General features: G+C 49.0%; 1 protein-coding gene across 1 annotated transcript in view; it reads left to right on the top strand.

The window, feature by feature from the left end:
* The window catches only part of pcloa (piccolo presynaptic cytomatrix protein a), a 48,654-nt gene extending 32,410 nt beyond the window's left edge, over positions 1-16,244 (top strand). The window contains exons 11-28 of the mRNA XM_067254939.1: positions 375-457; positions 727-802; positions 1,814-1,939; positions 5,104-5,212; positions 5,429-5,493; positions 5,656-5,891; positions 6,406-6,456; positions 6,654-6,784; positions 8,479-8,505; positions 9,401-9,494; positions 9,578-9,649; positions 9,791-10,049; positions 10,667-10,912; positions 13,841-13,982; positions 14,507-14,568; positions 15,482-15,616; positions 15,727-15,872; positions 16,101-16,244. Coding sequence (XP_067111040.1) covers positions 375-457; positions 727-802; positions 1,814-1,939; positions 5,104-5,212; positions 5,429-5,493; positions 5,656-5,891; positions 6,406-6,456; positions 6,654-6,784; positions 8,479-8,505; positions 9,401-9,494; positions 9,578-9,649; positions 9,791-10,049; positions 10,667-10,912; positions 13,841-13,982; positions 14,507-14,568; positions 15,482-15,616; positions 15,727-15,872; positions 16,101-16,244 — 2,204 coding nt within the window. The remainder of the gene's footprint in view (positions 1-374; positions 458-726; positions 803-1,813; positions 1,940-5,103; positions 5,213-5,428; positions 5,494-5,655; positions 5,892-6,405; positions 6,457-6,653; positions 6,785-8,478; positions 8,506-9,400; positions 9,495-9,577; positions 9,650-9,790; positions 10,050-10,666; positions 10,913-13,840; positions 13,983-14,506; positions 14,569-15,481; positions 15,617-15,726; positions 15,873-16,100) is intronic.
* The last annotated feature ends 409 nt before the right edge of the window (positions 16,245-16,653 follow it).

The raw sequence follows: 16,653 nt of genomic DNA, 5'->3' as shown, positions 1-16,653 counted from the left end.
TAGTTGACCCTGTCCCTGAAGCTTAAAAATGAGTTTATTTAGCATTTAGCAGCTTGTCATTCATATTCTCTGTGGGTTGAGAAAAATTCTATGTTAGCAGTGTCCAAACATATCTACTCTTTTACCTTGGGGGCCTCATTGCCCTTTCAGTTTTTGTATTATTCATTCTGCATTCCAGACTTTGTCCTATATGAGTCAACGTGTTATGTTTTAAAAGTAGACTTCACGCAGGTTGCAAGTTGTTAAATACTAAACAAAATGGAAGTCAGCCTCATGCTCATGTATCCACCAATCGAGTGTCTCCTCGTGGACAGGTCAGATGTGGTGAAATGACTTGATTTATTCGTTCCCTCCTCTACTGTGTGTTTGTGAAGCGTACCACCTGCGCCAGGAGCAGACTGACTGGTTTGATCAGCCGAGAGACGGGCGACCTGAGAATGGCCACGAGAGAAGACAGGTACCCTTCTTACACGTGCAAAATGAAAACACTTGATCCACAGATCGTATATGCATCACTGTGGTTACCAGTGGTCCAGGGGTGTAGGTTTGTTTTCAAATGGGGGTGGGACATTTTTTAACAGAAGATGAGGCTGTTAAAACTAATTTTCTTTATGAAAAGTGGGATGGGACAGATTTGGCTTTTTTGTTTTGGGGGGGGGGACATGAAACGTCCACACCTGCTGAGGTGTTTAGCCATGCTAATACCCTGTCCTTTCTGTCTCTCAGGGAAAGGATCTGTACTACCCCTTTCCTCACACCAGGGTTAAACTGCAGAGGAATCCCAAGGATCGCAGTGTATCAGGTAATTTAAACAGGATTGTACTTTCCCAGGTAATAATTTAATGTCTAACTTGTTTCCAGAGTCAAAACAAGAGAATCTTACCTAAAGGAAAACAGACTCTTTACAGTCATGTATTTAAATCATTCTGTTCACTAGATGAACCAGTTCCTAGTTTCTTGTCTTGCATACGCCTACTTCAATTCACCATCGTGCACGCATCACTTCCGCATATTGCATAAGTCAGGTCAACGGTTTCCGCTAGCTGGCAGTTACTTTTGTTCTCGAACACAAAAAAAGAACGGAGTTCGGGTCATCTTTCCAAAATGACAATGAACATGTACATAGGATTCTATGTAACTTATTTTTATGTTGGTATATACTGTTAAGTATAGGTCATCATATAAAGTGCCCATTGACAGTGAGGCAAAAAATACAATAAGCTGTACATAAATCTACAGTTACTGCATTTCGATGCACAACGTTAACACTAACAATAAACACATCGCATTTAGATGATCCTAAACAGGGCAGATAATCCTGGTCTGGCTTATAAAACCTTAATCATCACGTTGAGTCAGATCGCCCACTGCTCCTTCACATCTCACCACCTCTATCGTTTTGGCTCCTTTCCACTCTCATCAGTCATCCACGCTCAAAATGGCGTAACCTTCACAGGGAAAATTACTTGATGCAATTAACGAGCGTCCCACAAAGGAGGAGCCAGATTCTCTTTGAGAATGAATCGTTTGTCGTTGTGATTTGTCACACTCCTGATCGCGTCAACGCGTCTGACAGGGAAGCGCTGCTTTGGCCCCTTCCATTGAAGAATAGTAAACATCGCTCCGTCAGAGAACAGACTGTTTGACGATGTGTGTTTTGGTCATGTAAACAACAGTCGTGAGTGTGTGTGTGTGAGCGTGTGTGTGTATGGACGTGTGTATGAATGTGTGTTTGTGTCAGTATGTTTCAACATTTTCTGTGTTTCCCTCATTTATCTCACTCGTGTGTGAACTGGTTTCTCTTCTCATTCAGGAAACGGCCTAGGCATCCGTGTGGTGGGAGGGAAAGAGGTTGCCGGCAGCAACGGAGACATCGGAGCCTACGTTGCCAAGGTCCTTCCTGGCGGAGCAGCGGAACAATCTGGGAAGATTCTAGAAGGTACGTTTGTTCCCTCACAGAGACACACAGTCTGCACAGTATGGGGCAGCAGAACAATCTGGGAAGATTCTAGAAGGTACGTTTGTTCCATCACAGAGAGACACAGTCTACATAGTATGTCCTATGAAATGTTGCATAGACTGAATATAATTATAAGTGAAAGAAATTCTGGTATAATTGATGTGAAAACATCAAACAAAAAATGATAGAACATATGATACACACAATATAAGATAATGTCCCCTAATTCAAGACATATAACACCCTCAGAACACAATCTACCGTACCAGTGAAGCATATCATTCTTCGCCCCAGCCTAGCATATATATCAGTTGTCTGTAAGCACTGTGTATCAGTCTACAGATTTACTGGCAGTGATCTCACCCTAGGCCAGCTTTCCCTGACACTCTCCCAGAGATGGATGGCTATGTCACGTATTAAATTAAAGGTATTTCATGAGCCGTATTGATTCAAGCAGAGGGAGGCTTGGGACAGCGATACAGTCTCTCTGTCTGTGTCAGGTGACCATGGGCCATTCAGGGCCACGGTGAATTAAGGTTGATGAGGGTCCCCGGGTGCTTTGTAAGGCTGTCAGGGCGAGATGTAGAGGTGGGCAGCACGGACGGACGGGTGCACACGAGGCAAGGAGAGAGACTCAGTCTCTACTGGGGGGGGGGGGTGCACACGGGGCAAGGAGAGAGAGTCTGTCTCTACTGTGGGGGGGGGGGGGGTGCACATGGGGCAAGGAGAGAGACTCAGTCTCTACTGTGGGGGGGGGGGGGTGCACACGGGGCAAGGAGAGAGAGTCTGTCTCTACTGTGGGGGGGGGGGGGGTGCACATGGGGCAAGGAGAGAGACTCAGTCTCTACTGTGGGGGGGGGGTGCACACGGGGCAAGGAGAGAGAGTCTGTCTCTACTGTGGGGGAGGGGTGCACATGGGGCAAGGAGAGAGACTCAGTCTCTACTGTGGGGGGGGGGTGCACACGGGGCAAGGAGAGAGAGTCTGTCTCTACTGTGGGGGAGGGGTGCACATGGGGCAAGGAGAGAGACTCAGTCTCTACTGTGGGGGGGGGTGCACACGGGGCAAGGAGAGAGAGTCTGTCTCTACTGTGGGGGGGGGGGGTGCACATGGGGCAAGGAGAGAGACTCAGTCTCTACTGTGGGGGGGGTGCACACGGGGCAAGGAGAGAGAGTCAGTCTCTACTGTGGGGGGGGGTGCACACGGGGCAAGGAGAGAGACTCAGTCTCTACTGTGGGGGGGGGGGGGTGCACACGGGGCAAGGAGAGAGACTCAGTCTCTACTGTGGGGGGGGGGGGGTGCACATGGGGCAAGGAGAGAGACTCAGTCTCTACTGTGGGGGGGGGGTGCACGTGGGGCAAGGAGAGAGTCTGTCTCTACTGTGGGGGGGGGGGGTGCACATGGGGCAAGGAGAGAGAGTCTGTCTCTACTGTGGGGGGGGTGTCCGTGTGCAGGACTGCAATCCGTCCATCAGTGGTGTGTATGTGTGTGTATGTGAGTGTCTTTGTGTATATGCGTGCGTGTGTGTGTTTGTATGAGTGTGTGTGACTGTGTGTATGTGAGTGTCTTTGTGTATATGCGTGCGTGTGTGTGTTTGTATGAGTGTGTGTGACTGTGTGTATGTCAGTGTCTTTGTGTATGTACGTGTGTGTGTGCGTGTGTTTGTCTCGTCTCTTTATCCTCTCTGTCCTTCCTGTCCCTTCATCCTTCCTCTCCTCCATCTCTGTCTCCTTGATCCCGTCACTTTCAATAATCACTTGTCTACGTTCCTCCACCCCCCTCCCTCCCTCCACCCACCCCCCTCCCTTCCTCCACCCCCCTCCCTCCACCTCCCTCCCTCCCCCTTTTTCTGACTGACTGCTTATAAAACCGCTACATTATCTTCCTGCACACAGACTCAAAGTGAGCTTTCACCAGGTGCAGTCTAACCCGTGTGTATTTCCTAAACTCTATGTCAAGCTCTTCATCGTCCAACCTAGTTGTGTAGTTCTGTTGTTCTGTAGGTCTGTAGTTTTGTAGTTCTGTAGACAACTGCCTAAGCCTCAGGACCTCAGCCACAACATGAGACGCAATCCTCTGATTCAAACATCTCAACTGATGTCCCGAATCCTCTCTTTACACTTCTAGTCACACAGACACAAGAATAGAGAGGCTTGTCGAGGCTGGCTGTGTCACCAGAGGTTTGCTGTCTAGACAAACCTGTGGTTCCGTCTAATGAATCGCTCGATGTTACAACACTTATTACCGTGTCAGAACAGACTGTGTGTGTCTATGGCTCTCTGGAGCATCGTGTCTCACTGAGCGAGAGAGAGAGGATTGTCAGATAGAGACGGTTTTAAGGGATAATGTTCTTCCAGCCATATTAATTGTCTGTACTTTGTCCATGAGTTTGTGTGTGTATATGTAAATAGTATTTGTTTGCTTGCATATGTGTATGTGTGTGTGAACGAAAGAAAGGATATCTGAATCATACTGCCGATGAATCCCAGTGTGAAACTAGCCTGCGTGTCACTCACACACACACACAGCTCAAGATCTCCGGCGCAGGCAGAAGAGCGTCCAGAAGAGACGAGTTCACCTCTGTAAGTTTTGAAGAGAGGGTTTGTGGAGAGCGAGAGGGAGGGAAAGAGAGAGGGGGAGAGAGAGCGAGAGGGGGGAGGGAGAGAGAGAGAGGGGGAGAGAGAGGGGGAGTGCGGGAGAGGGGGAGGGAGAGAGAGGGGGGGGGGAGAGAGAGGGGGTGCTGTGGTGCTTTGCTGTGCTGTGCCCTGTGTTATTTCACCTGTTATTTCTAACCAGTGGGGTCACATTCATCTCCCTTCTTGACTTCCTTCTTGACTTTCCCTACTTGACTTCCTGTTACGAGAATTTGACCTCCGCCTGTACTGCTTTGACATCAGCACATCTGTCCACCAAAAAAGGACACAGTGTAAAATAAAATCTCTCTTCTTCTGTGCATGGGTTTTCCCTAACATTGGAACATCCAGTTCAACTTGATTTCAGACACACCGATCCACATCCTATCCGAGTGTCTCAAAGCCTAAATGTTGCTTCAAAACATTTACTTGTCACCCCTCTCGTGTGTGGGTCAGCTGGTGTGGTAGTAAACAATGTGTTTATCCTGAGCGTGTGACTGTGTGCTGTCCAGGAATGCAGGTGCTGGAGTGGAACGGGGTTCCCCTCACAGGGAAGACCTACGAGGAGGTGCAGGGGCTTGTGGGACAGCTCTGTGGGGAGGCGGAGCTCTGTGTCAGACTGTGAGTATCTCTCCTCCTTCTGTCTCTTTTGTTTTCTTCCATCCCGTCATCCTTCCACACTTCTATCGCTGTTTTATTATCTTCTCTATTCCTCCTTCCACTCTTCTATCTCTCTCTCTCTCTATCGCTCTCTCTCCCTCTCTCTATCGCTCTCTCTCCCTCTCTCTATCGCTCTCTCTCCCTCTCTCTATCTCTAAATCTCTACATCTCTCTCAGGGATCTGAACATGCTGGCTGACTCAGACGCCTCCCAGCATCTGGATTTCCAGGACCAGACTAAGGGTACCTGGCTCTCTAGAACTCATTTTAAAAATCTATTTCTATATCTTTGCATGTATGCACAGTATGTTTGTGTGGACTGTTGCTTGTGAACAAAACAAAAACAAATGTTTTTTTCTCTCGTGTGTGTGGCGTGTGTGCGTGGTGCTTGTGCGCCCCCTGCAGGCGACAGGCCCCCCAGGTCTCCGGGGGTGGACCCCAAGCAGCTGGCCGCTGAGCTGCAGAAGGTGTCCCAGCAGCAGGCTCCGCCCCCGACCACCACCACCTCCTCCTCGCTCTCAGCGGGGGGCGACAGGGGATCCTACGGCATTTCAGGAACTACCTCCACCACCTCCAGCGCCGTCGCCAGCCCCGGGCAGCCCAGCTCACCCTCCGTCAGCAAGAAACGTCACAGCAGCAAGGTGAGGAAAGGAGAGGTGAGGTGAGGAGAGGAGAGGAGAGGAGAGGTGAGGAGAGGAGAGGAGAGGTGAGGAGAGGTGAGGTGAGGTGAGGAGAGGTGAGGAGAGGTGAGGAGAGAGGTGAGGAAAGGAGAGGTGAGGTGAGGAGAGGAGAGGTGAGGAGAGGAGAGGAGAGGTGAGGTGAGGTGAGGAGAGGTGAGGTGAGGAGAGGAGAGGAGAGGTGAGGAGAGGTGAGGAGAGGTGAGGAGAGGAGAGGTGAGGTGAGGAGAGAGGTGAGGAGAGGTGAGGAGAGGTGAGGTGAGGAGAGAGGTGAGGAGAGGAGAGGAGAGGTGAGGAGAGGTGAGGTGAGGAGAGGAGAGGAGAGGTGAGGAGAGGTGAGGAGCAGAGAGGGGCTCTACTAGCTGAAGGATTGAGATGTCATTTTCCTCCCAGGCTCCCACTCACAGATATGTTTGGAGATGTAAATTGCGCACATGCCTGCTGTACCTACATGTGTTTTGTTTCTCCAACCCTGCAGACAGTGGAGGCGGTGAAGACTCAGACCCATCCTGTCAGCGGGGAGATCCAGGTCAGCTTGCTTTCTGGAAGTCCACTTCAGACACACACAAGTCAATCATTAACACTGTATATCAGTGCTTTTGATCACGTTACTTTGTCTCTGGACAAAACAAGCCCTTCTAGATTTACACTTAACACACACACACACACGTCAAAGTTTCCATTGATAAAAAGTGAGCTAACAGGCAGCTGGTGTTTGGACTGCAGCTCCAGATTAACTACGACAAGCAGATGGGGAACCTGATCGTGCACGTGCTCCAGGCCAGGAACCTGGCACCACGCGACAACAACGCATACTCAGACCCCTTCGTTAAAGTCTACCTGCTGCCTGGCAGGGGGTGAGTCGCTGTGAACACACACACACACACACACACACCGGAGAGACACTCACACACATGCCAGACACACACACCCATGAGAGAGGCACACACCCAAGAGAGAGAGACACACACACAGCCCAGAGAGACACTCGCACACATGCCAGACACACACACCCATGAGAGAGGCACACACCCAAGAGAGAGAGACACACACACACACCGGAGAGACACTCACACACATGCCAGACACACACACCCATGAGAGGGGCACACACCCAAGAGAGAGAGACACACACACAGCTCAGAGAGACACTCGCACACATGCCAGACACACACACCCATGAGAGAGGCACACACCCAAGAGAGAGAGACACACACACAGCTCAGAGAGACACTCGCACACATGCCAGACACACACACCCATGAGAGAGGCACACACCCAAGAGAGAGAGAGACACACACACAGCTCAGAGAGACACTCGCACACATGCCAGACACACAAAAAAAATTCTAGCATTTCCAGCAGATTTACATCTCATGCACACTTTGGTGAGCATAACAGATACTGATGGTGGCAATAAGAAAATATCTTCTTGTGGACACGCACATCCATGCTGATAAAACTCACAGAAAGGACATCAACATTGAAATCAAAGCTCAAGTTCTTGAACGGCAGCCATTTTGTAAAAGCTTTAAACCTTATTCCATTCATTTTAAAATCGATTTACAATTGATTTTAGCTTGCCATGGCATCTTTCAGTGTTCTAAACTTCACCCTCGCTTGCTATCAGCTCCATAACACCACAGCGGACATTACTGTAGGTTCAATTACCTTTTCTTAATTTCTTAAAAGCCCCCTGTGATATTACATTCTTATTTTCAGAGTTATCAACACCCTATCAGCGTCAATCGAGACGTGTAATATTTAGATACTCTATGTAGATAGAGGTAATGTAAATTATATGATCTCTTCCATGCAGTTTAGCTGATTTACCTCCTACGGTGTGGTTGCTAGGCGGTAGGACAGGGAAATTGATACGTCTCATATTTGCTTGTAATATGATCCTCATACACTCAACCAGCCTGTGCTCGCTTCCTGAATGGGATTACACTGTGTTCTAATTGGCTCTCCCACCTTTCCATCCTTATCGACAGGGTATTCAGCGACTGTGTTCAGTGGATACACACACTTTCACACAGTCACTGTCTCAGACAAACACACTCTCACCCACACACTGCAGCCCCCCCACTCCCACAACACACACACTCACTGCAGCCCCCACAACACACACACTCACACACACACTGCAGCCCCCACAACACACACACTCACACACACACTGCAGCCCCCACAACACACACACACACGCTGCAGCCCCCACAACACACACACACACACACACACACACACACACTGCAGCCCCCACAACACACACACACACTGCAGCCCCCACAACACACACACACGCTGCAGCCCCCACAACACACACACACACGCTGCAGCCCCCACAACACACACACACACTGCAGCCCCCACAACACACACACAACCCTCTCTTGTTACTACTACTTATTGTAACCATTATGATCACAACCCCCCCCACACACCCTCCCCCCCACCCCCCCACACACACCCTCCCCCCCACCCTCTTCTGACAACTCTTTCTTTGTGTATGTTGTGTTTATATTTAATGCATGCTGGATCTTCTCAGTCAGGTCATGGTTGTCCAGAACGCCAGGTATGTGACTGCCCACTCTGATCTTAAATATGGTCGTTGTTTGGTTGACTTTTGGTTGAAGGAAAGAAGGTGGTTGTGGTTGGACCACTGTTTTTTTTTTTTTCTTCCCCTGACTTGCATTGGAGCTCATGGCTCAGAGACAGGAGAGACCCCCCTCTAACACCCCCCACCCCTGTGGTGTGTTTCACTACCTCTAACCTTCCCCACACCCTTATTCTCAACACTGCATCCTCTACACACTATGCATCTGCCCCTAGACATGCTAATTTTGTGCTATAGATATTCTCCTGATATCCCCTCTTCTCTCCCAACTAATTGTACTAAATTCCTACCGGATGACCTAGTTTGTGTTCCTCCCCATTTTCATTATTACTTTTATACCCAGGCATATCCAAGCCTTGGATGTAGGCCTACATCCTTAGCTATACATCGTGGTCTTATTTTATTTCTGTGCAATCTTCTTTTTCCTACATTGTGTCTTACAACCTCCAGTACACCCTGACAGCATGTCTTACATCCTGACCAACCGTCAGTTGTACTGTTGGTACCCCACAAGGCAGATCACTTCTTACATCGTGACCTATACTGTGATACCTATATCCTGATGACATAACTTTTGACCCATTGTGACCTAACAATGTGCCCTGCATCTTCACAGTACATTGTGCCATACACCCCTAGATCCTACTGTACCACGCACCCTGGCATTGCCTGCCCCAAGATGTTGTGTTGTTTCCATTCTCCTCTGGACTCTTCTCTCGTTACTCCTGTCAGTCCTGTTACTGACCTGTGTGTGTGGGTGCATGGTGTGTGTGTGTGTGGGGGTGCATGGTGTGTGTGTGTGTGGGGGTGCATGGTGTGTGTGTGTGTGTGGATACGTTGTATGTGATTTCAGTGCTGAGAATAAGAGAAGGTCAAAACATGCAGGCAAGAGTCTGAATCCGGAGTGGAACCAGACTGTCATCTACAAGAACATCCACCTGGAACAGGTACGACGGCCCATGCATTCACGAAGAGTCACTTGAAGGTTAGGTTGTGGTTGGAGTTGAACCCTGTGTTTGTTGTGTCCCAGCTGAGGAAGAAGACCTTGGAGGTGAGCGTCTGGGATTACGACAAGAGCTCCTCTAACGACTTCCTGGGAGAGGTGATACTTTCTTGTGAACGTTGTAAAAACATCCCTCCAAAAAAAATCCACTGTACTCCAATAAAACCAACACATATAACCACCCACAATATTTCTGTGCGTGTCGCTGACACGTGTTGGTGTGTGTGTTGGTGTATCCAGGTTCTCATCGACCTGTCGAACACAGCCCAGCTGGACAACATCCCTCGCTGGCTCCAGCTGAAGGAACAGACCGAGGGTGAGCACCACCGACGCTCCCACACGAGCCAGGGACGCCAGCACTCTCCCAAACAGCCCTCCCACGGCAGCCAGCATGCCTCCCCCAAGACCGGTGGCTCCGCCCAGGACTCCGCCCAGGACTCCCCCAAGTCCTCCGTCATCAAGAGCCGAAGCCACGGGATATTCCCCGACCCGGCCAAGGGTAGGAGACACACACACACCCCGCCCTCCTCTCTCCCGCCTCCTCACCGCCATCCTACACATCCTCCCCGACGCCTCGTGCTTTCCTGTTTCTGGTCTCTCTTTCCTCCTTTTTTTGGTCTCTCTCTTCTGGTCTCTCTGTCTCTCTTTTTTTCTTCTTCTTCTGTGTCTCTCTTTGCAGTTTGGTCTCTTTCTCCCACTATCTACTGGCTTGTCTTTCTTTCTATCCCTTTCCCTCCCTTTTCTCTCTTTCTCCCCCTCTTTCTGTCATTCTGACTCACCCATCGTAGCTTTGGCTTCATGCTTCTTGCTTTCTCATGCTATGGTCCTCAGTTGTGTGCATAAACCAACCCAGCTCCAAGAACGGCCCTTAACTTCAACCACCCACACAAGGGAAGCTGGCCGTGGAAGGCTTTGAAAACATCCTTAACTTAGGCTACATCTCAAATGTGTCCTCCTAAACATAAACATAAATGCCACTGAATGCCAGATCCTCCAAAATGTAGCATGCAGAGTTAACTAGCTAGCTGGTAAACACAAGGGATCACTACTAAGTCATAGACAGTAGCTTAGAGTATGAGCTATTTTTTAGTAATTTGGTGAATTTGGTTGTTTTAGACACGCAGGTGCCCACTATTGAGAAATCACACAGTAGCCCCAGCACATCGAAGCCTTCCCAGTCAGAGAGCCACAGCCAACATCAACACACTCGCTCTCACGGCGCTCCGCGGTCCGCCGGCGGCAAATCCGCCTCGCGGCCGCACCACCCCAAGGACGGCGGAAGTGCCGGCGGCGGTGTTGCCGTGGCAGCGGGGGAAGCTTCCGCCCCTCAGCAGCAGCATACGCCGCAGCGTCTCCAACCAAGTAAACGACGCAAATAGAAAACAAACTCCGCAGCATGGCCGCATCGCGCTCATCTGTTCCACCTTCTGTTCTGTTAGACCTTGTTTTTTTTTTTTGTTTTTTTTTTTTGTTTTCCCCCAAGTTCCTCTCCCGGTCCTTGTCCACACAGTAAGTCTGTTGTTCACCTCTCAGCGCTTCTCTTCCTGTATGTTCCCACGGTCTGTGGAGCCAGCACATGCACGAACCCCGAGCGCTTTCACTTTACGTTCACTCTTTTTGAACCGAAGAGGCATAAAAGGCCGTTAAAAGCGTTGTAAACTGTTTTATCGTGAGACACGACAAGCTGAATTGTTTTACTTTATTAGATAAGTTAACCAAAAGTTATTTGAAATAGTAGAACCTACAACAAATAAGAAAATAAACGTAGAACATTTTTGTACATCTAGGCCTATATGTCATCCTGACATAGACTGACTTTCACCAAACTAGATGTATTTGGCTGTATTTGAAAGGTTGAGTCAGAATGACCTGTCAATCACATTTACATTTAGTCATTTAGCAGACGCTCTTATCCAGAGCGACTTACAGTAAGTACAGGGACATTCCCCCCAAGGCAAGTAGGGTAAAGTGCCTTGCCCAAGGACACAACGTCATCTTGCACGGCCAGGAATCGAACTGGCAACCTTCTGATTACAAGCCCGCTTCCCTAACCGCTCAGCCACCTGACTCCCAGAATCAGATTCAGATCTGACGACTGGACAAGCACACTACTGACTAGTGTCAGAACACGCTGGAGTCTAGCATTAGGTTGGCAGCAGTGATGAGTTTAAGTTAAATAAAAATACTGGTGGTCATTATAAATTGTCAGTTGGACATTTTGTACAATCTGATCCAAACACATCTACATAAAAGAACTCTACCTAACCCATCCCTTCCCTCACTTTACCATAAAGCCTTTTAACGGTTTTCAGAGTTCATTTTGGCTATTATTTAATCCCGATTTTTTTACTGTCAGCTTTCTGTGAAAAGCTACTCCACTGAGATTGTTGTGCATGCAGTCCACTGCCCTCTACTCAAGGTTTTATTTTTTATTTCCCCAACTTTATTTTTCTACCCACAATGCAACTCAGTAGACGCTGCACACCCCACCCCTTAGTGACATGTGGGCGGGGCTAACTGCACCAGTCACTGTGGCTGCATGCCGTTGACAGTAACGCTGCTTGCCATTGGTGAGGATAATTCGCTTTCTGAGTCTCCATCTCGCCCCCTTCCCCTCCCTCCGCCCTCATCCTGACCTATGAACCGCCCGCCACCCCTGGCCATGACCTTTTGCTCCCTCGGCGTGACCCCACGTTGACCCCGCCCATGCGCCTGCGAACCTCCGCCCACCCCACCCAAGCCCAACGAAACTCCGCCCACCTCTCCCTGAGGCATCACAGGCACAGCGTAGTGGGCGTGGTCACCGTTCGGAGACCCCAGTCCGATTCGCTGCCCGCCCTGCCGCCGGCGGCTCCATCAGCCAATTGGAGCAGAGCAGACGGTCGTCAGCTGACCCTCAGAAAAGCCTTGTCTGAAGAGAGACCATGGAGGGACGGAGGTGAGAGACCAGCGGCCCCCCTCAGTCATGTGACTGGAGCGGGGGGGAAGGAGGAGGAGGAGAGAGGAGGAGGAGAGAGAGAGAGGATGCTACTAACGCACACCTGCAGAGAACTAAAGAATGAAAAAGACAAGAGAGAAGAGAGAGAATTTTAAATAGATGAATAGATGGATAAAAGATAAAGATCATACACACACAGCCTCAGCCAGCCAGAGATTCATGCGGAGAGACACATCTCTTGATGGCCGACGACACAGCTTGCTAATATCAGGAAAATGAGAACTGGGGGCGTGACATCATTTCCTGTCTATTGAATATTATTCTTCTCCTAATTGAACTCAGTAAGTGCCTGACTGTGTTTTATCTGCTTAAAGACTTCATCGACTGGCATTAGCAAGCTTTTCTCCTGTAGTCACAACGTGTCTTTCAGGCCTGAGAGAGAGGAGCGTCGGCATGAATTCTGGGTAATATCACATTCACGCATCCCACGTCATTCACAGCCAATCATGTTCTGTATCACTGCCACACGTACGGTACTTGGCCCACGAGACCACAGTCTAAAGTGTGATCCTGATAGGATGGTGATGAATGACCTTGTTTCTTTCAGCATAAACAGTTGATAAAAATGAGAAACATGTTGGGGTGGGAAAAAAAAGCATAAAATCCTTTAACAGAAATGGAACTGATACTTGTGAGCGATAAGATTAGATGACACACATTAATCCCCAGACAGGGATGTTTTGGACAGGTCTATATATAAGTCTAACAGTATATAAAATCATGCAGTCACATCTCTTACATGAATAGGCTGGTCAGAAACACACTCAAAAGTTTACGGTCCAACATTAAGCGTACTAACAGTGTTTGTTAGGGTCTATGTGCCTCTTCTTTAGTCTTCTGTGTACATATCTATGTTGCTTGATGTGTGTGTCTAGACACTCTATCTCTATGTTCTTGATGTCCATGCTTCTTCTGTGTGTCGTTAAAGAACGAGGTACTGTCTGTTTCTGAAGCAACGCTGCGTTCAGTTGATGCTGTGTTTGTTCACCTGCTGCTTCGGACTGTACCTGTACAAGCTGTTGTTTTCATTCAGGTTTAAGATGTACACTACCTTATATATGGCATCCAAGGCACATATTGTAGTATCGTAATATATCTACATGTAACACATACGGTATCACCACTCCTCAGAACATGCAGCGCACACTACACTGTCAGGGATATCTCTCTCTCTACCTCTCTCCCTATCTCTCTCTCTACATATATATCTCTATATATTATCTCTATCTATATATATAGATATATATATCTCTCCATATCCATTTTTTGACCTATGTCAAATCTCCAATCAGCCCGGGGCAGCCACAGGTCTGGGGATGCCCCGGTAACAGCCGCCTCATTGGACAGTGGTCTGAGTGGCAGCGCCTACAGCCTATGGGACGAAGACGGGGAGACCAACGCGGTGGACAGTGCCATCTTCCAGATCCCGCGACTGTGAGTCATTTAGAGTTAGACTGAACACCAAGAGACTGGAGCATGTGCATGTCTGCAGGGGGTTGTGTGTCTCTGTGTGTGTGTGTGTGTGTGTGTATGTGTGTGTGTGTGTATGTGTGTGTGTGTGTGTATGTGTGTGTGCGTGTATCTGTGTGTGTGTGTGTCTGTGTGTGTGTCTGTGTGTGTGTCCGTGTGTGTGTCCGTGTGTGTGTCCGTGTGTGTGTCCGTGTGTGTGTCTGTGTGCGTGTCTGGGTGTGTGTGTCTGTGTGTGTGTCTGTGTGCGTGTCTGGGTGTGTGTGTCTGTGTGCGTGTCTGTGTGCGTGTCTGGGTGTGTGTGTCTGTGTGCGTGTCTGTGTGCGTGCCTGTGTGTGTGTCTGTGTGCGTGTCTGTGTGTGTGTCTGTGTGTGTGTCTGGGTGCGTGTCTGTGTGCGTGTCTGGGTGTGTGTCTGTGTCTATCAGGGTGAATATCCAGAGTTAGTTGGTTGTAATCAGTAAAACAGGTACCATCTTGTTGTTCTGTTCAGTGGAAAGATTCCAAACGGCACAGATGGGATGAAGTCACCACTGGGACACAGGGACTCAGAGGGTAAGCTACGCTGTCTCTACCGCGTTTCTGTGTGTGTGTGTTGAAACGTGTGTGTGTGAGTGTACGTGTATTGGGAGTCAGTTGGCTGAGCGGTGAGGGAGTCGGGCTAGTAATCCGAAGGTTGCCAGTTTGATTCCCGGCCGTGCCAACTGACGTTGTGTCCTTGGGCAAGGCACTTCACCCTACTTGCCTCGGGGGGAATGTCCCTGTACTTACTGTAAGTCGCTCTGGATAAGAGCGTCTGCTAAATGACTAAATGTAAATGTAAATTTACATGCACGTTTTGGATGTGAATCTGGCCTCATGCATGTTCAGTCACTGTTCTGTGGTGCGTATCCACGTCACCGCGCTCATACCTCATCCACCGGCTGTTCCAGCCATGTCCTCTCTAGAGGAATATGAGAGAAGGCTGTGATTGGTGCTGGGAGGCTATTGTAAGTCATAGCAGGTAATGGAGTCCAGGGATGATTCTTTAGCCAGATTTTTTAACCCTTTCCTTCCTTTATTATTATCGTGTTTAGTGTGTAAAGTAAGCTCCATTTCTACATTTATGGCACAAATACTTCGAATGTTGAGTGAAGATTATTATTATTTTTTGTATCAAACATTCTCCAGATGTGGACCACCAATCCCTCTACAAGAGCTGACTGGGGCACTGTGGTCAAGATAACTGTGTTACGTCTGTGTATGGCTGTCAGTAAACTACCCATACATTAAAACACTCCTATAGAACTTTTACACCATGCTTGCAATGAAATCGAAGGCGAATATGAAATGCAAGGCTTTCAAATCAAATCACATCTTATTTGTTCAGCTCTTTTTACAAGCAATGTCACAGAGTGCTTCGCACGTGCCTCCAGAACTGCAGCATGAACCATCCTAACACTGGGCTGGAATGTGTGTCTGTGTTCAGGTAAGACCCAGGTGATGGGGGAGATCAAGATCGCTCTGAAGAAGGAGGTGAAGACCGAGGGGGAGCAGCTGGTGTTGGAGATCCTGCAGTGCAGAAACATCACCTACAAGTTCAAGTCTCCTGATCACCTGCCTGGTTAGCGACACACACACACACACACACACGGAAACCCACTCTTCTGCACACGTGCCTGTTGGCGAGAATAATGTGCACTGCATCTTTTGAAAGGCTGTGTGTGTTTACAGACCTCTACGTGAAGCTGTATGTGGTGAACATCGCCACGCAAAAGAGGATCATCAAGAAGAAAACCAGAGTGTGTCGCCATGACCGCGAGCCCTCCTTCAACGAGACCTTTAGGTTCTGCATGAACCCCACCGGTCACTCTCTACAGGTATACCCTGTCTGCCTGTCTGTCTGTCTGCCTGTCTGTCTGTCTGCCTGTCTAATTAAACCTACCTACTGAAGCTACATCGTGTATAAGTACTTCAGTCTCGATCTTTCGTAGCTATGATTGTACCTTCCTTCATGTAGTTGATGCCTTACTTACGATACTCGTGTGGTTCAGCCCGTGTGTGCTACAGAACCAGGTCTCAAATATGTACCTCTTCTCTCCGTCCAGCTGTTCCTGGTGTCGAACGGGGGTAAGTTTGTGAAGAAGACCCTGATTGGGGAGGCCTACGTGTGGCTGGACAAGGTTGACCTGCGCAAGAGAGTGGTGAGCTGGCACAAACTGCTGGCCAGCTCGGCCCAGATCCACTCCTAAGAGGATACCCCCCCTCCACCCCCCCCAACATCTCTGACTCCCTAAAACTGGTGTGGGACAAGACGGAGGGGTGGAGGGGTACCCCGTCTTCTCTGATCACTGCTCCGTTCGTTCCAGACCTGCTCACAGGCTGCACCCCCAGGGGAGGGCAAAAACTTTTGGGGTGCAGCGGGGAGGTATGTTGTTCTGACAGTGTGGGTCTTGGTGTCAGGGTAACACGGTTGAGCTGTGAATGGAGAGAGATTATCTTAGTAGAGTACTGAAGTGTTTTTTGTGACTACTGGAAGTTGAGAGGACATGGTTATGTGTTTACAGGAAATGAGCTAGTGTTTACAGGAAGTAGCGTGCAGTCCGGAGCGATGGGTGGTGGAAACAAAGCGAGAACTGAACTAACCAGGTCTTACAAACA

The sequence above is a fragment of the Osmerus mordax genome, chromosome 17, assembly GCF_038355195.1.
Source record: "Osmerus mordax isolate fOsmMor3 chromosome 17, fOsmMor3.pri, whole genome shotgun sequence".
Lineage (NCBI taxonomy): Eukaryota > Metazoa > Chordata > Actinopteri > Osmeriformes > Osmeridae > Osmerus > Osmerus mordax.
The sequence above is the reverse complement of the archived record's forward strand: the minus strand, read 5'-3'. Positions and strand labels throughout refer to the sequence as shown.